Below are 22,744 nucleotides of genomic sequence, written 5' to 3'. Positions count from 1 at the left end.
AAAAAAGAAAAAATATATATCCGAAAACTCTTATAAGCCAGAGTCATGAGCTGGTACACTCATTGAAATCTAAATAGCGCGATTGGTTTCCATCGCATATCAACATACGATTTGGTCATTTTGAATTTACTACAGATAAGAAACATATTCCCAAGTTCTTAGGAAATTAAATCCTCATCCATCCCGTTGAATAATCCATTTTATTTCCCGAATTACGTGAAACAGATCGAGAAAGGTTCGATCACGTATCGGGGTTCTATTCCGCGGACGTATTGCCCGGGCTCCCGATTAAATTCTTGTCGGAATCAAATTGACACATTAGGCCACTTGCGTTCTTCGGGACTGGTAAATGGGCTATTACACCCACGTTTAAATAGAAGCTTTTAGGTGTTATCGCTAAAACAAATGTAATTGAATAAATTATTTCGTACTCGGGTTTTTGCAGTCTCAAAAACGTCATACGAGGTTTGGTGTATTCGTATAGTGGTGTGTAAATCTCACAGGCATACTTCTAATGAAAAGCTAAAGAAAGGGAAAAGAGAATGACAAAAAAAATCAAGATGGCGAAGACTGTCGAATGAGCAAGGCGTAAAAGGTGTTAATTACTTTTTAATTATTACTAGCTGACCCGGCAGACTACGTAGTGCCTCAATCGATAAATAAAAGACCGACGGGGACACATCAAAGGAAAAACAAAATTGTTATTTTTATTTAATTCCGAGCATTTTCATATTTATCTACATTTTAAACCTTCTCTGGACTTCCACAAATAATTCAAGACTAAAATTAGCCAAATCGCTCCAGTCGTTCTCGAGGTTTAGCGAGACTAACGAACAGCAATTCATTTTGATATATAGAGGTAAAGATAATAAAGAAGATTTTGGAAAGGAACAATAAAAGTGCAACAGCGAAGAAGCGGCATAAGCGACATGATCCCAAGTCTACAGGAATGTAACGCTATATGCATGAAAAATGAACTCGCAATAATTTTAATTTCGTTAATACCATACCATATAGAAACCATAACCATACTGAATCCACAGCAATTCAAAATTACTAAATTCTCTTTCAATTTCAGGACTACAACGACGATATACGACAAGAGCAAATGCTGGAGATGCAGATCTTGTCCTCACAGAATGACCAGAGGCATCTCACTCCACCAAACTCTTCCAGGAGCGGCAGCGAGGAAACCTTGCCTCTGAGAGACACTGGCAACAAGCCTAGGGTAATAATCAAAATCGACATACAGTACTACGGGTCATCTTTTTTATTTATTGCTTAGATGGGTGGACAAGCTCACAGCCCACCTGGTGTTAAGTGGTTACTGAAGCCCATAGACATCCACAACGTAAATGCTTCACCCACCTTGAGATATAAGTTCTAAGGTCTCAAGTATAATTACAACGGCTGCCCCACCCTTCAAACCGAAACGCATTACTGCTTCACGGCAGAAATAGACAGGGTGGTGGTACCTACCCGTGCGGACTCACAAGAGGTCCCACCACCAGTAATTACGCAAATCATAATTTTGCGGGTTTCATTTTTATTACACGATGTTATTCCTTCACCGTGGAAATCAATTTCAAACAACAATAGCCAAATAGTACGACTTGCCTTCATGTCATATCTCAAGATTAGTGGTGATATTCTCATTGTGATGTTGAAAGATTCCAGTAACCTCGTATACACAGAAGATTCGCCATGATCTCGATTGCACATACGACAAATGAAATCTACACTTTAATATCTCCTACTGCTCTAACTTCTGCAATAACTGATTTACTATTTAAACGTCTCCAAATCCTTCTATTCATTCTGGGAATTATATCAATGGAAACTGACGGTAGGACCTCCTGTGAGTCCGTGCGGGTAGGTACCACCGCCTTGCCTATTTCTGCCGTGTAGCAGTAATGCGTTTCGGTTTGAAGGGTGGGGCAGCCGTTGTAACTATACTGAGATCTTAGAACTTAAATCTCAAGGTGGGTGGCGCATTTATGTTGTAGGTGTCTATGGGCTCCAGTAACCACTTAACACCAGGTGGGCTGTGAGCTCGTCCACACATGTAAGCAATAAAAAAAATAAAAAAGCCGAAGGTACAAATATATTAACACCTCAGAAATCAGGTAATGTCTTATGATCAACAGCTGCCAACAGTTCAGCCGTCACCGGCTCCGACGGCCATGCCCAGCGCCATCGCAGTCAGCCACGCGCCCACCAGCCGTGACTTCTCCCCTCCAGCTCCCACACCGGCTCCTGAACATCTGGCTGCTCATCACCAGGTAAAACCTGAGCATCGCCATAGTCTTATCTCTGTTCACGATTCTATTGGGACTTACATAGCTTTTGCATGGTTGAGATTATAGAAATGCTGAGATACAGCTTAGATTCTTCTTTAATGTATACTTTCTTTATTTTTGTGTCTTATTATTAGAAAACGCTTAGGGACGCTAAATACTACATGACTAATAGAAGTTACTAAATCTTATGAGCATCAGAATGACAATTATTCTACTCTTGGAACTTTTATGATATTGACATAAAAAATCATGGTTTAGTACGATTTTTTATTGCTTTGATGGACAGAGGAACTTAGGGCCTATGGTTTTATGAGATACGCTATTAAGCACAATAACCACAGTCCATAGACTGTACCCAATGTAACCAAGTTGTCTACAGAATTCTATCACCCAACGCTAAAGGGCGTTTGGGAAAAAGGAAAGAAAAGGAACGGTAAAAAGCTTGACGCGAAATATACTTAAAAGTCTAAATGTTAGGCGGTTGATTCGTTCAGTCCTTCAAGAGTAGATACCATAAAAATAATGCGGTTCTAACCCTTCAAAAGGCATCTCTGCCAGCTCTACCAGACTCACCCGTGTGGTCAGAAACAAAAACCTGTACCATTAGTATTTTAGTTTAATCTATACTAATATATAAATCTACAGTGTTTTTTACGGATGTCCCGTTATAACTACTGAACCATACGTCCGATTGACTTGAAACTTGGTATTCATGTAGAAAATAAATCTACTTAATGGATAGGCTAATATTTATATGAGCGTTGGACTCTACACCAGTTGCGGGGGCTTTAATGATGAGAATCTTTGTGGGGGTGAGAAATAATAATGTTAATTTTAAATGGCCAGCGAAGCGGACGGGTATAGCTAGTCTATCCTAAATTTTTTGTGCAACTGAAGTCAAGGATGATGCAAGAATAATTCGTCTAGCTCAATAGGCATTCAGTTTTGTAATAACCTGTTGATCAACAGTTGGCAGCCGGGCACACTGGTCACGGGATGCTGGTCGGCGGAGGCATGATACAGCAGCCCCCTCATCATTTGATCACCCAAAACTCTATACTCGGTGAGTAGCGAAGAGCTTAAGATGAAATTAAACCTCAAATCGAGAGGTGAAAGGGTATTTGGGGGTCATTTTTGCAACTTAACAAATTTAATGTTTGAAATTTGGAAAAGATCCTCCTCCTTAAGTCGATCGCTCATTGCCGAGCATCGTGACGATATATTATTTACTATAGAAAGATATCATGACAAACTTAGTTGAAGTTCAATTAAAACCATCGAATCGTTGATCTTAATCTATACATATAAATAAAATTGGAGTGTCTGTTTGTAATATTGAATAGCCTCTTTTTACTACATGCATAATTATGAATATACGGCACATACACCAAAATAACATTTTTTACAATTTTTGTCTGTCTGTCTGTTTGTTCCGGCTAATCTCTGGAACGGCTGTACCGATTTTGACAAGACTTTCACTGATAGGTAGCTGATGATATAAGGAGTAACTTAGGCTACTTTTTTTAGACTAGCTTCGCCCCGCTGCGTCACCCGCGGTACGACAATAAACGCGGGTAGCATCGCGGGACTCAACTATCAATAATAAAATTTAATGTTTCCGAAGCAAAGCGAGGGCGAGTCGTTAGTACCAAATAAAACCCACCTTTAATTACAAAGATAAATGTCGCGTTTTAACCAAAATGTTGCTTAAACTAAATAACCTTTAACCGGTCGAAATAAAACCGATTATATGGTTAAAACTTTGTGAAACATTACACATTCTTGGTAAATCACTGAATATAATCAACGTAGAGTCAACGTATGACGTCATATTTGGCTAATCGTTGTATTTCGAGCGAGATCGATGTATTGCAAACGTAATAAAGCATTTAAGTCGCGGTTACTACAGCTTGGTTGGCAATTTGAACAATACCAGCCAATTCCGATTTTACCAGACATGAAACAATTAGGAATTTTAGGTTTGAATTCACTTTTTTGAAGTTCTTTCTGACTGACTCGGTGGTGCAGTAGTTAGCGGGCTAGACTATTGCGCCAAGGGTCGTAGGTTCGATTCCCACACCGGGTAAACATTGTGTAATGTACAAATATGTTTACTCTTCCCGTGGGTGTTAGTATCTATCTGGTACCCGTTAGGGAATCCCAAATTGGGGCCGGATGACCGTGCGTGAATTTGTTACCAGTTATTATTGTTATTAGTTATTATTATTACAGTGAAGGTGGCAATCGAAAAACAAAGAAGTCTCCCATTACCCACACAAATCTGCTTATTTAGAAAATAAAAAACTATTTGCATACAAATGTGTCAACAGTGTCGCCTAACGGCAGATGTTTTAGACCAAACTTCTGTCACTTACATTACGGCTCGTTTCGAATGTGGAACTAAGCAAATACACTTAACAATGAACATCGTAGGGTTGGCACTTTCGAGATATCTGAAATGTTTAATTTATTTCTGTCGTCGAACAGAAAATGTGTTCAAATCAAAGGAAGGAGACGGTGTTCTGCAAGATACGCCATGAGCCTCGGCTGCAAACGTACAGCATTCAAAAAGTCCTTCATTAATGAGACTTTCTTTTATTACTGCTTAGATAGGTGGACGAGCTCACAGCTGGTGTTAAGTAGTTATCGGAGCCCATAGACATCTACAACGTAAATAACGCCACCTACTATGAGATATGAGTTCTGAGGTCGCAGTTTTAATAGTACAACGGCTGCCTCACCCTTCAAACCGAAACGCACTACTGCCTCACGGCAGAAATAGGTAGGGGCAGAAATAGAATTCACGAAACTTGAAATTCCTATAATTTCGGTCGAAATCCTGTAGCAGCCCTCACATTTCCTCGAGACTATGGATATTTCACGTCAACTGGCCACTTTTATTAGGACTAGTGGTCGCCCGGTAGTCGAAATTCGACTATAATTAATTGAAATTATAAGTTCGTACACTATTATGATTCTATTTTCAAAGACTATTATACTTCTATAAATTCGCACACACAAATTTCGCCAAGACTACACTATAGAAAAATATTAATAAAGACAAACAATATTTAATCTAATCTCAATTTGACCACAGACGTCAAGCGCAAAGGTTTGACAATAAACAGTGTGCATGCGTGTGTGCGTCAAATACATGGTATGTAGTGTGTGTAATGTTTTTGTGATTTTATGTATTTTTTAGGCATAATTTAAAAAATATATTAGCATTCGGCACTCCTTTTCTATATTCTCTATAAGCGTGGGAAATTTCATACCCCCCCGTCCGCGCAATTTTCGTAAAAAGGGATACAAAGTTTTTCCTTCACGTATTAAGATATTAATCCACAAAATCCACAAAATTTTAATTCGGGCAAGCGATCTCTAAATCTGAAATGGCTACCAGAAGTCATACACGTAACGTAAATGCCCTCGTTCATATTAAGACATGAGTTCCAAGTATCAGTACTACGATACAATAGCTGCCCCAGCTTTCTAACTGCCTACTGCTCCACGCCAGAAATAGATGGCGTGGTGGTGGTACCTACCCGTACGGACTCACGAAGTGCCCTACTTACTAACGATAAACAATAAAATAAAATAAAACAAGACGAATTTTCAATTGTAAAATTCCATCTCCTATTATTTCTATGTTCGTGCAAAGTATATCGTGTTATCAGAAAGTGTCGTCTCTTAAAAGACTTTCAAGTAATCAAACCTCATGAGTTTTGTACTGTGTCAAACTCTAACAATAATAATTGTCGTCGTGATAATGATGTTAGTGCTCTGCTGGTACAAGCGAACCCATCTGCATTAGTAAAAACCAAAATTTGGCAATTAAAACCTCCTTTACAGTTTCACCTTGCATTTTTGTTTATTAATCATTAAACTAAATTAAATTAAATCATTTTCGACGTTTCTGATCACAGACGACTGACTTAACACTAGAAAGTAAAACTTGTTTTAATTATGTCCACGCCTCAAGAAAATACTATATGTCGTAGGCGGCGCCAGGGATGGCTAAGCGGTAGTTTCGTCATCGCTCGTATTCGATTGAACTCAGTTTAGTCAATAAAACTTTTCAATAATAATTATTGAAACTCAACACACACAACTTTCACAATGACAGGGTAAACCGACAGTTTCGTTGCACATACCGACAGACCGACTGACTGACTGACTGACTGACAGAGACTCACTGACTGAGACGGACGGAAATGACTGTCTGACACGGAATGCCACGACTCTGTCCACGTACCGCCATTTTATAACTGTGGCGTTACGGAGTCTACCCTTCATTTTGTGATATTTATCAAAACAACATTTCATCATTTAAAATAATAATCAAAACCACCGTCTTAATATTACTAAAAGTCGTCAACCACGACAACTAAAAGTCGTTATCCACGACATATATATATTTTTTTATAATTGAACAGCGGCAACCCTAGTTACGCGGAAGCAAGCACACTAACGACCTCAGACTAAGCTCCCTAACAAGCAAGCTTAAGTTGCGGCGCAGACTTAGCAAAGCATAAACCATTAAAGAGGAAAGCTCTGTCTTAAGTAACAGCGATCTTTCACCTTCCGCTCAATAAATTCGCTATACTCGAGTAGGGACCACAAATGTCCCCATAGCAACTAACAATTATATGCATGTGTTAGCGGTAATTATATTGCAATGATGCTACGCCGGTCTCGGGATTGTCGGGCTGTCGATCGATAGCACGATCACGTCGGGGTCACCAATGTTGAGTCTCTATATCGGGCAAGGATTAATAAGACACGTATTCAGTTAAGTGACTAACGTATATTACAACCAAACGTGCTATCGACAGCCCGACAATTCTACCTGGAGCCACTGCGGTCATCCACAGTGCGTTTCCAGAGATCTTTTTTGCCACGTACCATTCGGCTATGGAATGAGCTCCCCTCCACGGTGTTTCCCGAGCGCTATGACATGTCCTTCTTCAAACGAGACTTGTGGAGAGTATTAAGCGGTAGGCAGCGACTTGGTTCTGCCCCTGGCATTGCTGAAGTCCATGGGCGACGGTAACCACTCACCATCAGGTGAGCCGTATGCTCGTCTGCCTACAAGGGCAATAAAAAAATTTGTAATAATAATGATAGTAATTTACACTATTTAGATGAAGAAAACAAATAAAGTTTCCTACTAATTATTGTCTAGCTTACATTAGCTAGGCTACTATTTCCTCTTCGTTTAACATTTCTAAAAGAAAATTTTCCCTAACAGACGTAGTTTTTTCTCGTTCATTTAGAGTGCTTATTTTGATCAATAGGGATGGTGAAGTGACATTGTGTGAGCGAACTTCGAACTAGCAATTCCAGAATTGAGACAGTTCATTTAAACATTATATTTTTCTATTTCACCCCGATATCTAATACCAATAACCCATATACTTAACAGTCGTCTCCCCATGATTCTATACCGAAAACGCTTGCCGTCAATACAGCCAACACCCATACTAACAACATTCCACATCAATCTACGCTAAGCAACTTTTGTGACTGACTTTTGCTACGTCCCAAACAAATCCTATATCAGATTAACCACCATCGAAAATATCCTCGAAGTCCTTGTGGCCTTAAAGCACATTTTAAATGCACGCTCACAGATGCTAACGATCCTTTAAGTTCAGCCCACTGGAATAGCTTGTATAGGAGGTTTCGGGTCTGTTTCTGTGAGTCTTCTCTTTCAAAAAGATGGATTTAAAGATTACCTGGCCGTTTCCTAAATTACTAACAGACTAACATGCGACCCAGGTACAGGCGACATCCTGGGCTTGAGCAGTCCCGTGCTTGGTGGAGTGCTACACGCGCACCCAGCACTGCGTGGGGTGAAGCCTGCAGCAGTCCACGCACTGGCGACGCAAGGTCGGTACGTCATTCTGTTCAGACCCCGATTTACAAAGCAAGCACCAACGTCCAATCCCACAGATCGTGGGCCACGACGCTTCCTCATCATAATCGGTTGCTCTTCGCAGAGCAGTTGTAGTCATGTGGAATTCTTGCTTATCAAAGCCTTGACAGATGTTTTCCATAGTTTGCGAACCGAAGCCCGGCGCACACACTCGTTAAGTGGGGCTTCAGTAAGGTCTTTCACCTGATCACTCCAGCGCATAGTGATACCCAAATAACTAACACAGCACATGCGACCACTGATGACATATGAGACGGCTGTGGACTCTTATCTTAAAGAACATAACTCCTGCTCGATTGACGTATGCATTATAAGAGATCGATCCGGCGGTAGATTCTGCGAAGCACTGCTCTTGTTAGGGCTAGTGTTAGCAACGTTGTCAGGTTAGAGCCCCGTGAGCTCACTTACTCGTTCTGTGAATCAAATATAACCCCTCAAAATTACCAATATAGGTAGGAAAAAAGAGATCTCACATCCTAATGCGGTTCAATATTATTTTTCTAAAATCTTCTACGATTTAACACGTTGCCACTAACATTACCTTGCTTGCCTATGGTCAAGTCTTGTGTGTTGACAAGGGTCTTCCCAGACCATGTTTTTGTTAGCAATAAACCCTAACATGTTAACTAAATTGGGGCGTAGCGTGATTACTATCTCAAACAGAAATTAGCAAACAGTCCCACAGTCACCGTTGAAAGAGAAATATGTTTATTTGATCACTATTCAAGAATATATTTATATAATATATATTTACTGGTGGTAGGACCTCTTGTGAGTCCGCACGGGTAGGTACCACCACCCCGCCTATTTCTGCCGTGAAGCAGTGATGCGTTTCGGTTTGAAGGGTGGGGCAGCCGTTGTAACTATACTGAGATCTTAGAACTTATATCTCAAGGTGGGTGGCGCATTTACGTTGTAGATGTCCATGGGCTCCAGTGACCACTTAACACCAGGTGGGCTGTGAGCTCGTCCACCCATCTAAGCAATAAAAAAAAAAAAAACGCAATACACAACACATTACACGCAATGTACAACAGAATGACGCGGAAATTTAACAAATTTGATTTTAGTATCAAAAATGAATCACGTAAATGAATTAATTGAATGTCTTAATCTCGGATTTATTACCTCCATTTTATTTATCTACTAGCGACCCGCCCTCGCTTCGCTTCGGAAACATTAAAACACACATGAAACCAAAAAAAATAATTAAAAATAAAATAAAAAAAGTAGCCTATGTTCATCAGGGACAATGTCGGCTTCTAATGGAAAAAGAATTTTTCAAATCGGTCCAGTAGTTTCGGAGCCTATTCGAAACAAACAAACAAACAAATCTTTCCTCTTTATAATATTAGTATAGATTTATCTTCTTTCTCTATTTATAAAAATGAATTGCTGTTCGTTAGTCTCGCTAAACCTCGAGAACGGCTGGACCGATTTGGCTAATTTTGGTCTTGAATTATTCGTGGAAGTCCAGGGAAGGTCGAAAAGGTGAGAAAATATAAAAAAGCTCGGAATGATATAAAAACAAACAATTTTGTTTTTCCTTTGATGTGTCCCCTTGATGTGTCTTTTATTTATCGATTGAGGCACTACGAAGTCTGCCGGGTCAGCTAGTATTAAATATAAATTATCTTCTCTCCTCTTAAAATGTCGAAATCGTGCCTCTTGAATTGCGATAGTATTTCTGAATATGTACGTTTTTTCCTGAATCCGCGTCGCCAAACATCCGAAAACTTGTACTGCTTGACGGATTCAGGAGAATATAACCTAGATTTTTGCGTAACAAATAATACAGTAACAATAAATACCGAACACACATTCGAACACAATGAATGACTGAAGACGCCTAATCAATAATCGCTGAGCTAGCAGTAGGCAGCGGCTTGGCTCTGCTCCTGGCATTGCTGCAGTCCATGGGCGACGGTAACCACTTCCCATCAGGTGGGCCGTACGCTCGTCTGCCTACAAAGGCAATAAAAACAAAAAAACAAACCTAAAAATTCACAGGATCGACCCATCGTACTTTTTGGAAAATCACGGTATTCTTCAAAACGCAAAATAATTAAAAACCGATCAAGTGACAGAAAACTTTTGACCGTAAATAAATTCAGTGCGGAGAACACTAATTGGAAGCCGCTTCAAACGATACCAATTTCAGCGTAATCCGCGAAATGAAGCTAGAAAATAAAGCGGCTGGTGCAAGTCACGGGAAGCGGCGATAAACATTTTTTTAGGGTCTATGTTTTTGAACTTCTTCATAAATATAATAACGGATAACCTAAAACTAATATGAAAGTTTATTAAATTTATTTAGAATATTAAAAACATAGACTAATACTGCTCACGGTGAGGGAATAACGTCGCTTAATAAAAAATCAAACCCGCAAAATTATAATCCAATATTTATTCCATGAAGCAGTAATGCGTTTCGGTTTGAAGGGTGGGGCAGCCGTTGTAAGTATACTGAGAGCTTAGAACTCATAACTCAAGCTGGGTGGCGGCATTTAAGTTGTAAATGTCTATGGGCTCCAGTAACTATTTAAAAAAAGTATGACCCCTCGAGGTCACTAGAATATAGGTAGGAAAAAAATAAGATAAATATGTATTTTCTTTAAAGCACTGATAATAATCAAAAGAGCACCTGCTTTCTCCAAGAACTGTGATTCGTAACATGCCCACAATATCCACAGTACGTGTTGGTACAAACTATTTGTAACCGAAGGCTACATCCACGTAGCTACGTCGTAAAACGTGCTCAGAATTCGGAGAACAAAAATTTATTTTTTAATATAAAAGAAAAACTGCACCTTAAGGTGCGTAGTTTTCGAAAGAGATTCAAAGTTTGTTATACTTTGTAAGATAAGTTTTTAGGTAGATGAGCTCATGGGGCTCAAACCTGACTACATTACTAACACTAACTCTAGCAATACCAGTGCTTCGCAGAATCTACCACCAGATCGGAAACGCGACTCTCTGAGAAGATCCGGCGAGGAAATCTCAGTAGGGCTGTGGCTGTAGGTTAAATTAGGGGTATTTACCACCTATGAGGAGGCAGTCTCTTCCCGGTGATGGTCACGGGGCGACCTAAGGGGGTTGAGGCTGCGCCGCACGCTACCGTCACTTTAGCGCGCTGGCACCAGGACGACGGGGCGGCGCGTCGGCGACTACGGACTGCGATGCGGTCCGCATTTTCGTCGTCGCTGTCGTCGCCGAACATACTGTGGAAGAGCAACCCGGTCGGCGGTGTATCGCGTTCCGACCCGGCAGGCTGGTTCTGGCCCAGCGGGGTATCCCGGAACACCAGCGGCACCGCCCGGGCGGCCTGGTAGGGCCGCCGTACCGCGGAGACCGACGTCGTTGGTCGTCGACTATCGCCTCGACGACCCGTCGGTCGGGCGTCCTCGGGGTGGCGCCGCGTGTCTGGTTGTAGTGTTGACCGCGGGAACCCCCCTACTCTGAACGGGTTCTGACCCCGGACGGAGATCGGACGTCGGGTGTAAGAGTGCAGGGGAGTCGTTTAGTGGGTGGGCCCTAAAATCCTTGGGCCCGCGATCTGCTCTCAACACCTGCAGATCGTTGAGTCTCACATACCCCGTGCGCCCCCTAGGCGCGGGGACCTCGTAGGAGGTTCGGCCACCGGCACGAGAAAAAAAAAAAAAAATGTGTATTTACCACTATTCAGCTTATTTCTACCGCGGAGCAGTTAGTTTGAAGGGTTGAGACAGCCATTCCACAATATAATTAGCACTTCGACCTCAAACGTCAAATGACCGTCATGCATTGAATTATACGATGGTGCCTTAAAATACTATCTTATATTACAACTGACTTACATTAACAAATTTCTTACTTGATATGGGCCATTGTTACTTCATCGATCGAGGCGTCGTCTAATTGAGAATTCAGATATCCGCTACCCGCTCTCCGCCCTTAAATTAAAGTTCACTTCGCGTGGCCTCTTAAGGCGGTACTAAATTTGAGTTTTTATCGAAGTAATCGAAATCTTACAGATCAAACGAAAATTAATTGGTCTAAGTGTCACAACTTTATTGAGAGAAAATATGTCAGTCGGATTGAGAGACTTTATTTTCGGACCAGAACGGCTGATTGGTTCGGGACTAATATAAGCTATGTACCTGGCCCTTATGTACGTAAGGACCACTACCAGTGTCAAAACTATGAGGAATGGATCTTCCGATGTATAGAAAACGTGGATTTTTTAATGAAAAGCATGCGTGTTCGAAACACGTCAACTAGTTGTTTATGGGAAGAGGTATTTATGCTTTCCTGCTACAAACGGAAGATTTTTTTTATTGCATCGCTGGGTGGACGAGCTCGCAGCCCACCTGGTGTTAAGTGGTTACTGGAGCCCGTAGACATCTACAGCGTAAATGCGCCACCCATCTTGACATATAAGTTCTAAGGTCTCAAGTATAGTTACAACGGCTGCCTCACCCTTCAAGCCGAAACGCATTACTGCTTCACGGCAGAAGTAGGCAGAGTGGTGGTACCTACCCGTGTGGACTTACAAGAGGTCCTACCACCAGTAATTACGCAAATTAAAATTTTGCGGGTTTGATTTTTTTAGTAAATGATGTTATTCCATAACCGTGAGTAGTAGAGTTTAGATTATTAATATTCTAAATAAATTTAATAAACTTTCATATTAGTTTTAGGTTAGCCGTTATTATATTTATGAAGAAGTTTAAAAACATAGACCCTAAAAAAAATTAGGTAAAGATCTTCCAGCGTGGTGTCTTTGCTCGGGCTCAATTTTTTTTTATTGATTTTTTTTTTGTGCAATTGTGTATACGAGCTATCGGATATCCCACCGGGTATCCCGCCGGGTTTTTATTGAGCATTGAAGGTCATAAAAATCAGAATGAGCTGTGAGGTCGAAGAATCAGTTATCTTACCTAATTGGTGGTAGCCTAAGCGTATTCCAAGTAACTAACAGGAAGGACTAACACTAGACCTAGTGAGAGCAGTGCTTCACGGAATCTACCACCTGATCAAAATTGGGACCCACTGAGAAGGTCTGGCGAGAAATTCAGGGGGTTGTGTCTATCGGCTAGGTTGCACGTCGCACTCTTCACTCGACGAGAATGGTGACCGGTGCTTGCAGCGCCTAAAAGCACGGAGAGTGAATGGCGAAGATCTGATAGGACATGCTTCGGACGAAGGCGCTTTTGCGTTTCCCCATCGCCTAGGATGGGTGTGTTATTAGAAGTGGCGTTAGGAGAGTTATCGTCACGCCGCTTTTTCGAAGAAGCATTCTGACGCTGTCTTCAATTCTGAGATCTTATACCTTTAAACGAGCAATTCTTGTATATATATAATCTGAATCTTGGAAACGGCTCCAACGATTTTCATAAAATTTAGTATACAGGGGATTTCGGGGGCGATAAATCGATCTAGCTACGATTTATTTTCAGAAAATGTTGTTTTATTCATGTTTTTAATAATCAACTCCTCCCGACATCTATTGGAGAATAATAATACTATTTTTCTTAATTGAGGGCAACTAACCAAGATGGCGTAATCAAAAAAAAAAACGAGCAAAGCTCGGTCATCTTCTGGTAAATAGTAACACATTGCTATCCTTTCTCGACTCTTATTTGTATTTCAATGCAAAACTTGAAATAGCCATTAGTTTTATTTGCAGCAGAGCTTCATTCTGTTTTCTAGACCGAACTTATAAGCAATACAAATAATAATTACAGAATACCACGTAACATTTTCACGGTAACCCCTTTTGATATGGATCACAAAAAAACCTCAAAGGAGTTACAAAGTATATTAACTGTTTTGATCCACATTAGGGTTCTTTGATATTGAAAGGGATCGCGGAATTCGAAGAAGTGTGCTTTATCGAAAAAAAAAATATGTATTTCGCATTTATTTTAGTTTTCTATGGCCAATCGGTAATACGCTACTCACTCGATATGATGCGACTGTAACGGAATTAATCCTGGAATAGGTTTTTTTTTTGTTTTCTTTAACAAATTACCGTACCTAACATGTATTGATCATTTAATTTCTTGATGCGTCTCTTACTCATCCAACGAAAACTCGTGGTTGCTACTCGATCGATTTATTAAAATATGATAGCAAATTTAACCAAATCTAAACTTGATTACACCATAAATATGACTCATCATGGTAGTAATTTTGCGCGTGTTAAAAAAATGGCAGCTATTGCCTCATCTCTAGAGCTTTTAACGAGTGTCGTTGTTAGCTGAGAAGATGGGCTCACGGCCCAGCTGATAATGAGTTGTCATCTCAGCCCGATGACATCAAAGTGTATGCCGCCGCCCACCTTTTTTTTATTACCTGGTTACTGGTTACTGGAGCCCATAGACATTTACAACGTAAATGCCGCCACCCACCTTGAGATATGAGTTCTAATGTCTCAGTATAGTTACAACGGCTGCCCCGCCCTTCAAACCGAAACGCATTACTGCTTCACGGCAGAAATAGGCGGGGTGATGGTACCTACCCGTGCGGACTCACAATACGTCCTACCTTCAGAAAGAAAGAGAACCACCTCGTGACGTGTGTTTAATAACAACTTCGGACAAATTCGCGGACTAATTTAGTACTAATAAACATATGGCAATTAAGACGTGGTGTGTACTAGGTGCGGGTGGGTCGGCGGGTACCAGCACGGCACGCAAGCGTCCCCTGCTGGGCGGAGCGCGGGCCGCAATGTCTCCGACTAAACGGGCCGTGATGACCCTGCTCGCGAGGGCTAGGGCTGCCACGCACAAGCACGCAACCACATGGCCTGCGCCACACGAGTAAGTACACAAGACACAATTCCGTGATCACTAACAGACGCGCGCGCAGAATTGTACTGTACTGTAAAAACCTTAGAACTCATATCTCTTGGTACTTAGCATCAGGTGGACTGTGAGCTCAGCCAATCACCTAGAAACGTTTGAGAGACACGAGGCAATCTTTGCACTGTTAAGCGAGACTTAGGGTCAATTTATACCGGCGCATAGTCGAAGCGTCTATCCAAAACTGAATATAACAAATTCAGCCTTAACTCCACGGCGCAACGCACACATTACTAGCGAACCTGCGCGTCATCATTCGGAAATTGGCCTTTTGGCTTTATAATTCCGCTTTCTTTTTCATCTTTCTTCGTTTTCTTCTTCTTCAATTTCTGATATAAATAATATCATAGTCGAAAATTGGTATAAGTATTGATATAAGTAAGGCGAGCAGTGAGTCTTAGGCGAGCGGTGAGTCTTAGGCGAGCTGTGAGTCTTAGGCGAGCTGTGAGTCTTAGGCGAGCAGTGAGTGTTAGGCGAGCAATGAGTCTTAGGCAAGCAGTGAGTCTTACGCAAGCAGTGAGTCTTAGGCGAGCGGTGAGTCTTAGGCGAGCGGTGAGTCTTAGGCGAGCACTGAGTCTTAGGCGAACGGTGAGTCTTAGGCGAGCGGTGAGTCTTAGGCGAGCGGTGAGTCTTAGGCGAGCAGTGAGTCTTAGGCAAGCAGTGAGTCTTAGGCGAGCGGTGAGTCTTAGGCGAGCAGTGAGTCTTAGGCAAGCAGTGAGTCTTAGGCGAGCGGTGAGTCTTAGGCGAGCAGTGAGTCTTAGGCAAGCAGTGAGTCTTAGGCGAGCAGTGAGACTTAGGCGAGCAGTGAGTCTTAGGCAAGCAGTGAGTCTTAGGCGAGCAGTGAGACTTAGGCGAGCAGTGAGACTTAGGCGAGCAGTGAGTCTTAGGCAAGCAGTGAGTCTTAGGCGAGCGGTGAGTCTTAGGCGAGCGGTAAGTCTTAGGTGAGCGGTGAGTCTTAGGCGAGCGGTGAGTCTTAGGCGAGCAGTGAGTCTTAGGCGAGCGGTGAGTCTTAGGCGAGCTGTGAGTCTTAGGCGAGCAGTGAGTGTTAGGCGAGCACTGAGTCTTAGGCAAGCAGTGAGTCTTAGGCAAGCAGTGAGTCTTAGGCGAGCGGTGAGTCTTAGGCGAGCTGTGAGTCTTAGGCGAGCGGTGAGTCTTAGGCGAGCACTGAGTCTTAGGCGAGCGGTGAGTCTTAGGCGAGCTGTGAGTCTTAGGCGAGCTGTGAGTCTTAGGCGAGCAGTCAGTGTTAGGCGAGCAATGAGTCTTAGGCAAGCAGTGAGTCTTAGGCGAGCGGTGAGTCTTAGGCGAGCGGTGAGTCTTAGGCGAGCGGTGAGTCTTAGGCGAGCGGTGAGTCTTAGGCGAGCGGTGAGTCTTAGGCGAGCGGTGAGTCTTAGGCGACCGGTGAGTCTTAGGCGAGCAGTGAGTCTTAGGCAAGCAGTGAGTCTTAGGCGAGCAGTGAGTCTTAGGCGAGTGGTGAGTCTTAGGCGAGTGTGAGTCTTAGGCAAGCAGTGAGTCTTAGGCAAGCAGTGAGTCTTAGGCGAGCAGTGAGTCTTAGGCAAGCCAGATGAATCTCACTTGAAAACAACACGTGCGACAGTAGCGACTCATCGACAAGCCGCGTATGCCGGCCGTTATAAAAACCGGCAGGTACCTCGCAATGGGAACATACCCCGATCCTGCGGAACGTATGGTAAACAGACGTCGCCACCCTAAGCACGTCATTTCGGATCCTCCCGACCCACTAACGGTGCTTTTAGGTGCCTTAAGCACCGGGCACCGTTCTCGTGGAACCCGTCGCTTGCGATGAAGGATTCGGCTAGTAAATCAACCCACAGCCCGCTGAGTTTCTCGCCGAATCTTCTCAGTAGCTCGCCTATTCGCTCGGTTACGCTGGCATAGCTCATAGACTAACAGCTTAGGTAGGAAAAAAAAACGCGACGGGAACTCGTTCGACTGCGCTTGCCCTATGCACTAGCTCATACCCTTGCCACGCTATGCGCAGTTATTGTTGTACATACTGTTTAAATGCTGAACAAGTGTTAGAGTAGATTATGTTATCGTATGCGTATGTACATACATATTGCTACGCCATTAAGAGTAACGCCATCTATCGCCGAATAGTCGAACGAATATCGAAGGATCTAGTAGTATATAGAACGCTCGAGAACGCCAATCTATTGTCAGATAGCGGAAACACACAATACTAGAATTTTGTAGAATATTCTCGGCGATTCTAGGGATTTCGTCTCGACTATAAAAAGCGTTGTAGAGGTGACCCATAGGCCCAGCCCGCTGAGTTTCTCGCCGGATCTTCTCAGTGGGTCGCGTTTCCGATCCGTTGGTAGATTCTGCGAAGCACTGCTCTTGCTAGGGTCAGTTTTAGCAACACTCCGGTTTGTACCCCGTGAGCTCACCTACACACGTTAGGGTGAAGTTGAAATAGCCTCTCAAGGCTAACAGCACAGGTAGAAAAAAAAAAAACACGCATTCAGTTAGTAATCGGAACTACTCGAAGCGAAACAGCGAACGGATCAACTGAAGCGAAGCGGAAGAAGGGAATTGAGAGTTTTAAAGTGTTTGTTGAGTGTTTTAAGTGTTGTCAGTGTTAAATATAGCGTTAACTTGTAATTCAGTAGAAAATTTATTTATCCCGAACCCCAGCCGTAACAATACCAAGCCAATAAAAGCGTGGTAACAATAAACGCCAGATCAAACAGTAAAATTACTTTTATTTATTAACACGACTCGTGCAACCCGAAGAGAATATATTATGTGTGTATTTTGATACAACGCGACCAGAATCTGTCGGCGATAGCTACCGCCATCGCCCGCTGTTTGCAGTTTCATCAAAGCTTCCGATGTTTGGCGACCAAACAGTGTTGTTGGTCGCATTACGTGATTGAGCTTTCACCGTGTAGCTTTATGGAGCTTACTCGAAAGCCTTCGCTTACGTTATTCACGTTAAATGTTGGCATTTACGTTAGCCACTGATACGCTCGAAAGCAATAGTGTCATATAGTTCATATCTATATATTAATACGTGAAGCAAAAACTTTGTATCCCTTTTTACGAAAATTGCGCGGACGGAGGAGCATGAAATTTTCCACACTTATAGAGAATATAGAGAAGAAGTGCACAATGCTAATTTTTTTTTTTAAATGATGCATAAAGAATACATTAAATCAATAAATAAAACATTATACACACTACATACCGTATTTGACGCACACACGCATGCATACATTTATTGTCAAACTTTGGTTCTTGACGTCTGTTGTCAAATTGAGATTAAATATTGTTTGTCTTTGTTAATATTTTTTATAGTGTAGTCTTGGCGAAATTTGTGATTATAGAAGTATAAAATACAATACTGCGGGTCCTCTAGTCTCTATAATATGCTATTTAAAATTCTCAAAAAAACAAAAAGATATAATATAGGTACTTGTACATACTTTTTATATATCTGACGTGATTTTTCAGTTTTTAATTTATGTTAATAACGATATATTCTTTTAAATTTATATTGCTGTTTTTATTTTTTTTATTGCTTAGATGGGTGAAAGAGCTCACGGCCCACCTGGTGTTAAGCGGTTACATGGACATCTATAACGTAAATGCTGCCACCCACATGAGTGGGTGACATGAGTTGTAAGGTCTCACTTTTACAGTACAACAGCTGTCCTGCCCTTCAAACCGAAACGCATTACTGCTTCACGGCAGAAATAGGCAGGGTGGTGGTACCTACCCTTGCGGACTCACCAGACGTCCTACCACCAGTAAATAATGATCCGCATGTGTATACTTCAGTTTTTTTTTTTTAATTCATTCTAGATCGATACTGATTTGCATAATGACGTCATCATTCAAATGAGATATAATCTGTATATCAACACTCACCTAATTCACACTAAAATCAATTTATGCGTCTACCTCTATTTTCAATTGTCAGTGACTACTTTCTTTGTTCGATTCAATAACGGATTCCGTATTTCTATTAAATATATTTGGTGCTCAGAGTATGTACCTGTTTTTTAATTGATTATATGGGTGAACGAGCTCACGGCCCGCCTGGTGTTAAGTGATTACCGAAGCCCATAGACACCTACGACGAAGATGCCGCCACCTCCTTGGAGATATAAGTTCTAAAGTCTCAGTTCTTACAGTACAACGGCTGCCCCATATTTCGAACCGAAACGCATTACTGCTTCACGGCAGAAATAGGCAGGGTGGTGGTACCTACCCTTACGAACTCACAACACGTCCTACCACCAGTTCTATTTAGTACATTGTCTGTTACACATACAAATCGTCATCCTTTGAACCGTTGATTGTAATTTTTTTTCCTACCTAAGCTGAGAGCCTTGAGAGGCTATTTCACCGTAACCTTAACTAGTAGGTGAGCTCACGGGGCTCAATCCTGACGACGTTGCTAACACGAACCCTAGCAAAAGCCGTGCTTCGCAGAATCTACCACCAGATCGGAATCGCGACCCACTGAGAAGATGCGACGAGAAACCCAGTGGGCTGTGTCTGTGGGTTGTTGATTGTAGATTGCTTAACAGCCAACCGCCGTTCCGGATTCTAAGGACTACTCATTTCATTTTTACCCGTTTATACATCGAGAGGTGAAAGGATATTTGGTTTAAGTCACATTTTGGCAACTTTACAGGAGAGCCATTTAACGTTTAAAATTTAGAAAAAATATTATAACAAAAAAGAAACTTATTTGCCTATTTTAATTGAGTTAAACTTAAGAGGTGTAGACAGACAACTTGGAACGTCTGATGGTCACTGGAAAAGTAGAAGGAAAACGTCCTAGAGGCCGGAGCCCCAAACGTTGGTCCGACCAGATCTCCGAGCAAACCAGCGGACCACTTAGCGCTGCACTACACCAGGCAACTGACCGGAACCGATGGAGGCAGTCGACAAGCTGAAACGGAGTCACGATCCTCAGCAATGAGGGAGCGATGGAGAAGAAGAAGAAGAAACTTAATTAAAGTTGAATTAAAAACATCGGACTGTTGATATTAATACCAAATAAGACGCATCTTTCATTGCAAAGATAAATGTTGCGTATTAAATGAAAGATTGCTCAAACCAAATATAAACTTTCAACCCTCGATATGTTTAATGTTAAATTTGTGCGCGTATATCTCAAAACTATATTGAAGTTAAGATGGTGGTAGCTGGTAGGACCTCTTGTGAGCTTACTGGCGGTAGGACCGCTTGTGAGCTTACTGGCGGTAGGACCGCTTGTGAGCTTACTGGTGGTAGGACCTCTTGTGAGTGCGCACGGGTAGGTACCAACGCCCTGCCTATTTCTGCCGTGAAGCAGTAAAGGGTTTCGGTTTAAAGGGTGGGGCAGCCGTTGTAACTATACCAAGAACTTAGAACTTATATCTCAAGGTGGGTGGCGCATTTACGCTGTAGATGTCTATGGGTTCCAGTGACCACTTAACACCAGGTGGGCTGTGAGCTCGTCCACCCATCTCAACAATAAAAAAAAGATAAATCAGAACATCTAATAATTGATATATTTTTTACAGGCACACGGCTTTACTACCATTGATAAGGGACGACTTCGTCGCTGGTGTTGGTGTCAACATTAATTTAGCGTAACTCAATGTCTAGTCAAACTGTAACCCTAACTAATGCAACATTAGATCTTTTTTGCAATGAATGTCTCGGAGATATTTTCCAATTGCTATTTTTTTGGTTAGGCGATAATTATGTTTGACCAATTGACCTATAGGAAAGGGGTGTTTCAATTTTCAAGGACTCTGACATCGTTTAGTTTAGCTAAAGGGTGATGTCGTGGCGTGCAACCTCTTTGACAGGACATAAGACATGACTAGACATAGAAACAGACTAAGACAGAGATTTGTAAAGAATTCGAAAAGAAATGGTACGAGGGCGTACGTGACTGGCGGCACGGCAGCACATTATTTGACGTCCTTAAAGAAAGACGCAAAAAGACGAAAAAGAACGAATTGACCGTTCTAATATAAGACGACAATAGAACAAACGACCGTTCAACGGACCTTCGACCGTTCAAGTTTTTTATTTATTTATTTTTTATTGCTTACATGTGTGGACGAGCTCACAGCCCACCTGGTGTTAAGTGGTTACTGGAGCCCATGGACATCTACAACGTAAATGCGCCACACACCTTGAGATATAGTTCTAAGGTCTCAGTATAGTCACAACGGCTGCCCCGCCCTTCAAACCGAAACGCATTACTGCTTCACGGCAGAAATAGGCGGGGCGGTGGTACCTACCCGTGCGGACTCACAAGAGGTCCTACCACCAGTAAAAAGTGATCCATCGACCGTTCAGGTAAATTGTGGGTAGGTACTATAGCAGCATCTTTCAGCAGCCTTTTCTTCTACCCCCAAAACCGTCGCATTGATCGATCGATTGTTAAAAGATAATTTATCGCCTAACAATTTGATGTTTTATCAGAATGTGTGTTTCGAAGTTTTTTTTTTTTAATATAAATAATTGTAACCAGACTAGTTTATTGTCTACCCGATGTCTAATGCTGTGGAAAGCATGAATTTCACCGGCCACTTTAAGACATGACATCTTAATGATGTTGTAGGGATTACATATGTTCCCATATTATCTATCATTATATTTGTGTTAGCCATAATTATATTGCAGTGATGCTACGTCTGTGAAAGGCATTGGGGAAGGCCTATGTCCAGCTGTGGGCAGACAAAGGCAGACAAAGGATGATGATGATGATGATGCTACGTCGATGAATAAAATATAAATGATGGTTGGAGGCAAATAGTTGAGGAACTAAAAACCTGTTAGCGACGCACTCCACCAAGCTACAGAACGAGATCGATGGAGACAGCTGGTTGACGGAATCAAAAGGAATCACGATCCTCACCGATGAGGGACCGATTGAAGAGAGAGATAGAGAGATGCTACATCAATCTCGACATCAGGCTGTCGATAGAACGTTGAGTTGTAATCCGATTGTATTTTAACCACTTAACTGAAGACGTATCATAATAATCTTTGCCCGATACAGAAACTCAATAGTCTCGTAGAACGATTGTTCCACTCCTTAAATCGGAATGTATAATTATTGATAGATATAGACAAGACGGTACCCATGAACCCACAATACCACCACAATAAATAGTCTTTGAGATATCCCATATCTTATGTATATCCGCTATCGCCTATATGACATTTTACAGTTCGTATTACTCGTTTGGTTTATCAGTAAAGACATTCATTGTAAATAAGGTGTTTTTCTATCTAGTCAAAACAAAAAAAATGTACATCGATTTTTTTGTGTAAATTGTAATGAATAAATTAGCTAAATTGTCATCAATTATTGCTGATAGTTTTATTTTCATGTCTTAGATTTTTTATGTAGATTATGTTGTTACTATATTACGATGTTTTGATAGTATTGTGAATTGAGTGTTAAATTTTGCCTCCAGCTGACGCCATACACAAAAAAAAATTGCCTTCATAAAAAAAAATTGTAATCATATGTAATAAAGTAAACAATAATAAACATCACATGGAGATCATATTATATAATTACATCATCTTTTTTTTCCAAATTAATCTAATTTAAAATTTTAGTACATTCAAATCCAAACCTGAAAGTTTAAAATTATTATAGTAATTATCCAGTA

At 41.6% G+C, this 22,744-nt stretch overlaps 1 protein-coding gene across 8 annotated transcripts in view; it reads left to right on the top strand.

Annotated features, from left to right (window-relative positions):
* The window catches only part of LOC114247861 (uncharacterized), a 276,472-nt gene extending 253,966 nt beyond the window's left edge, over positions 1–22,506 (top strand). For 2 of the 8 annotated variants that reach the window (XM_028180932.2, XM_089735631.1), the window contains exons 7-12: positions 1,079–1,228; positions 2,148–2,282; positions 3,270–3,363; positions 8,082–8,192; positions 14,882–15,041; positions 20,627–22,504. In XM_028180932.2, coding sequence (XP_028036733.1) covers positions 1,079–1,228; positions 2,148–2,282; positions 3,270–3,363; positions 8,082–8,192; positions 14,882–15,041; positions 20,627–20,699 — 723 coding nt within the window. In that variant the 3' untranslated portion in view covers positions 20,700–22,504. Of the gene's footprint in view, positions 1–1,078; positions 1,229–2,147; positions 2,283–3,269; positions 3,364–8,081; positions 8,197–14,881; positions 15,042–20,626 lie in introns of all 8 variants that reach the window. The other 6 variants (XR_016324746.1, XR_003624908.2, XM_028180935.2 and 3 more) reach the window with 6 other exon arrangements.
* Positions 22,507–22,744: the final 238 nt, after the last annotated feature.

This window comes from Bombyx mandarina, chromosome 20 (genome assembly GCF_030267445.1).
Source record: "Bombyx mandarina strain Sakado chromosome 20, ASM3026744v2".
In the NCBI taxonomy this organism is placed as follows: domain Eukaryota; kingdom Metazoa; phylum Arthropoda; class Insecta; order Lepidoptera; family Bombycidae; genus Bombyx; species Bombyx mandarina.
Note: the sequence above shows the minus strand (reverse complement) of the source record. Positions and strands in the feature narration are given on the sequence as shown.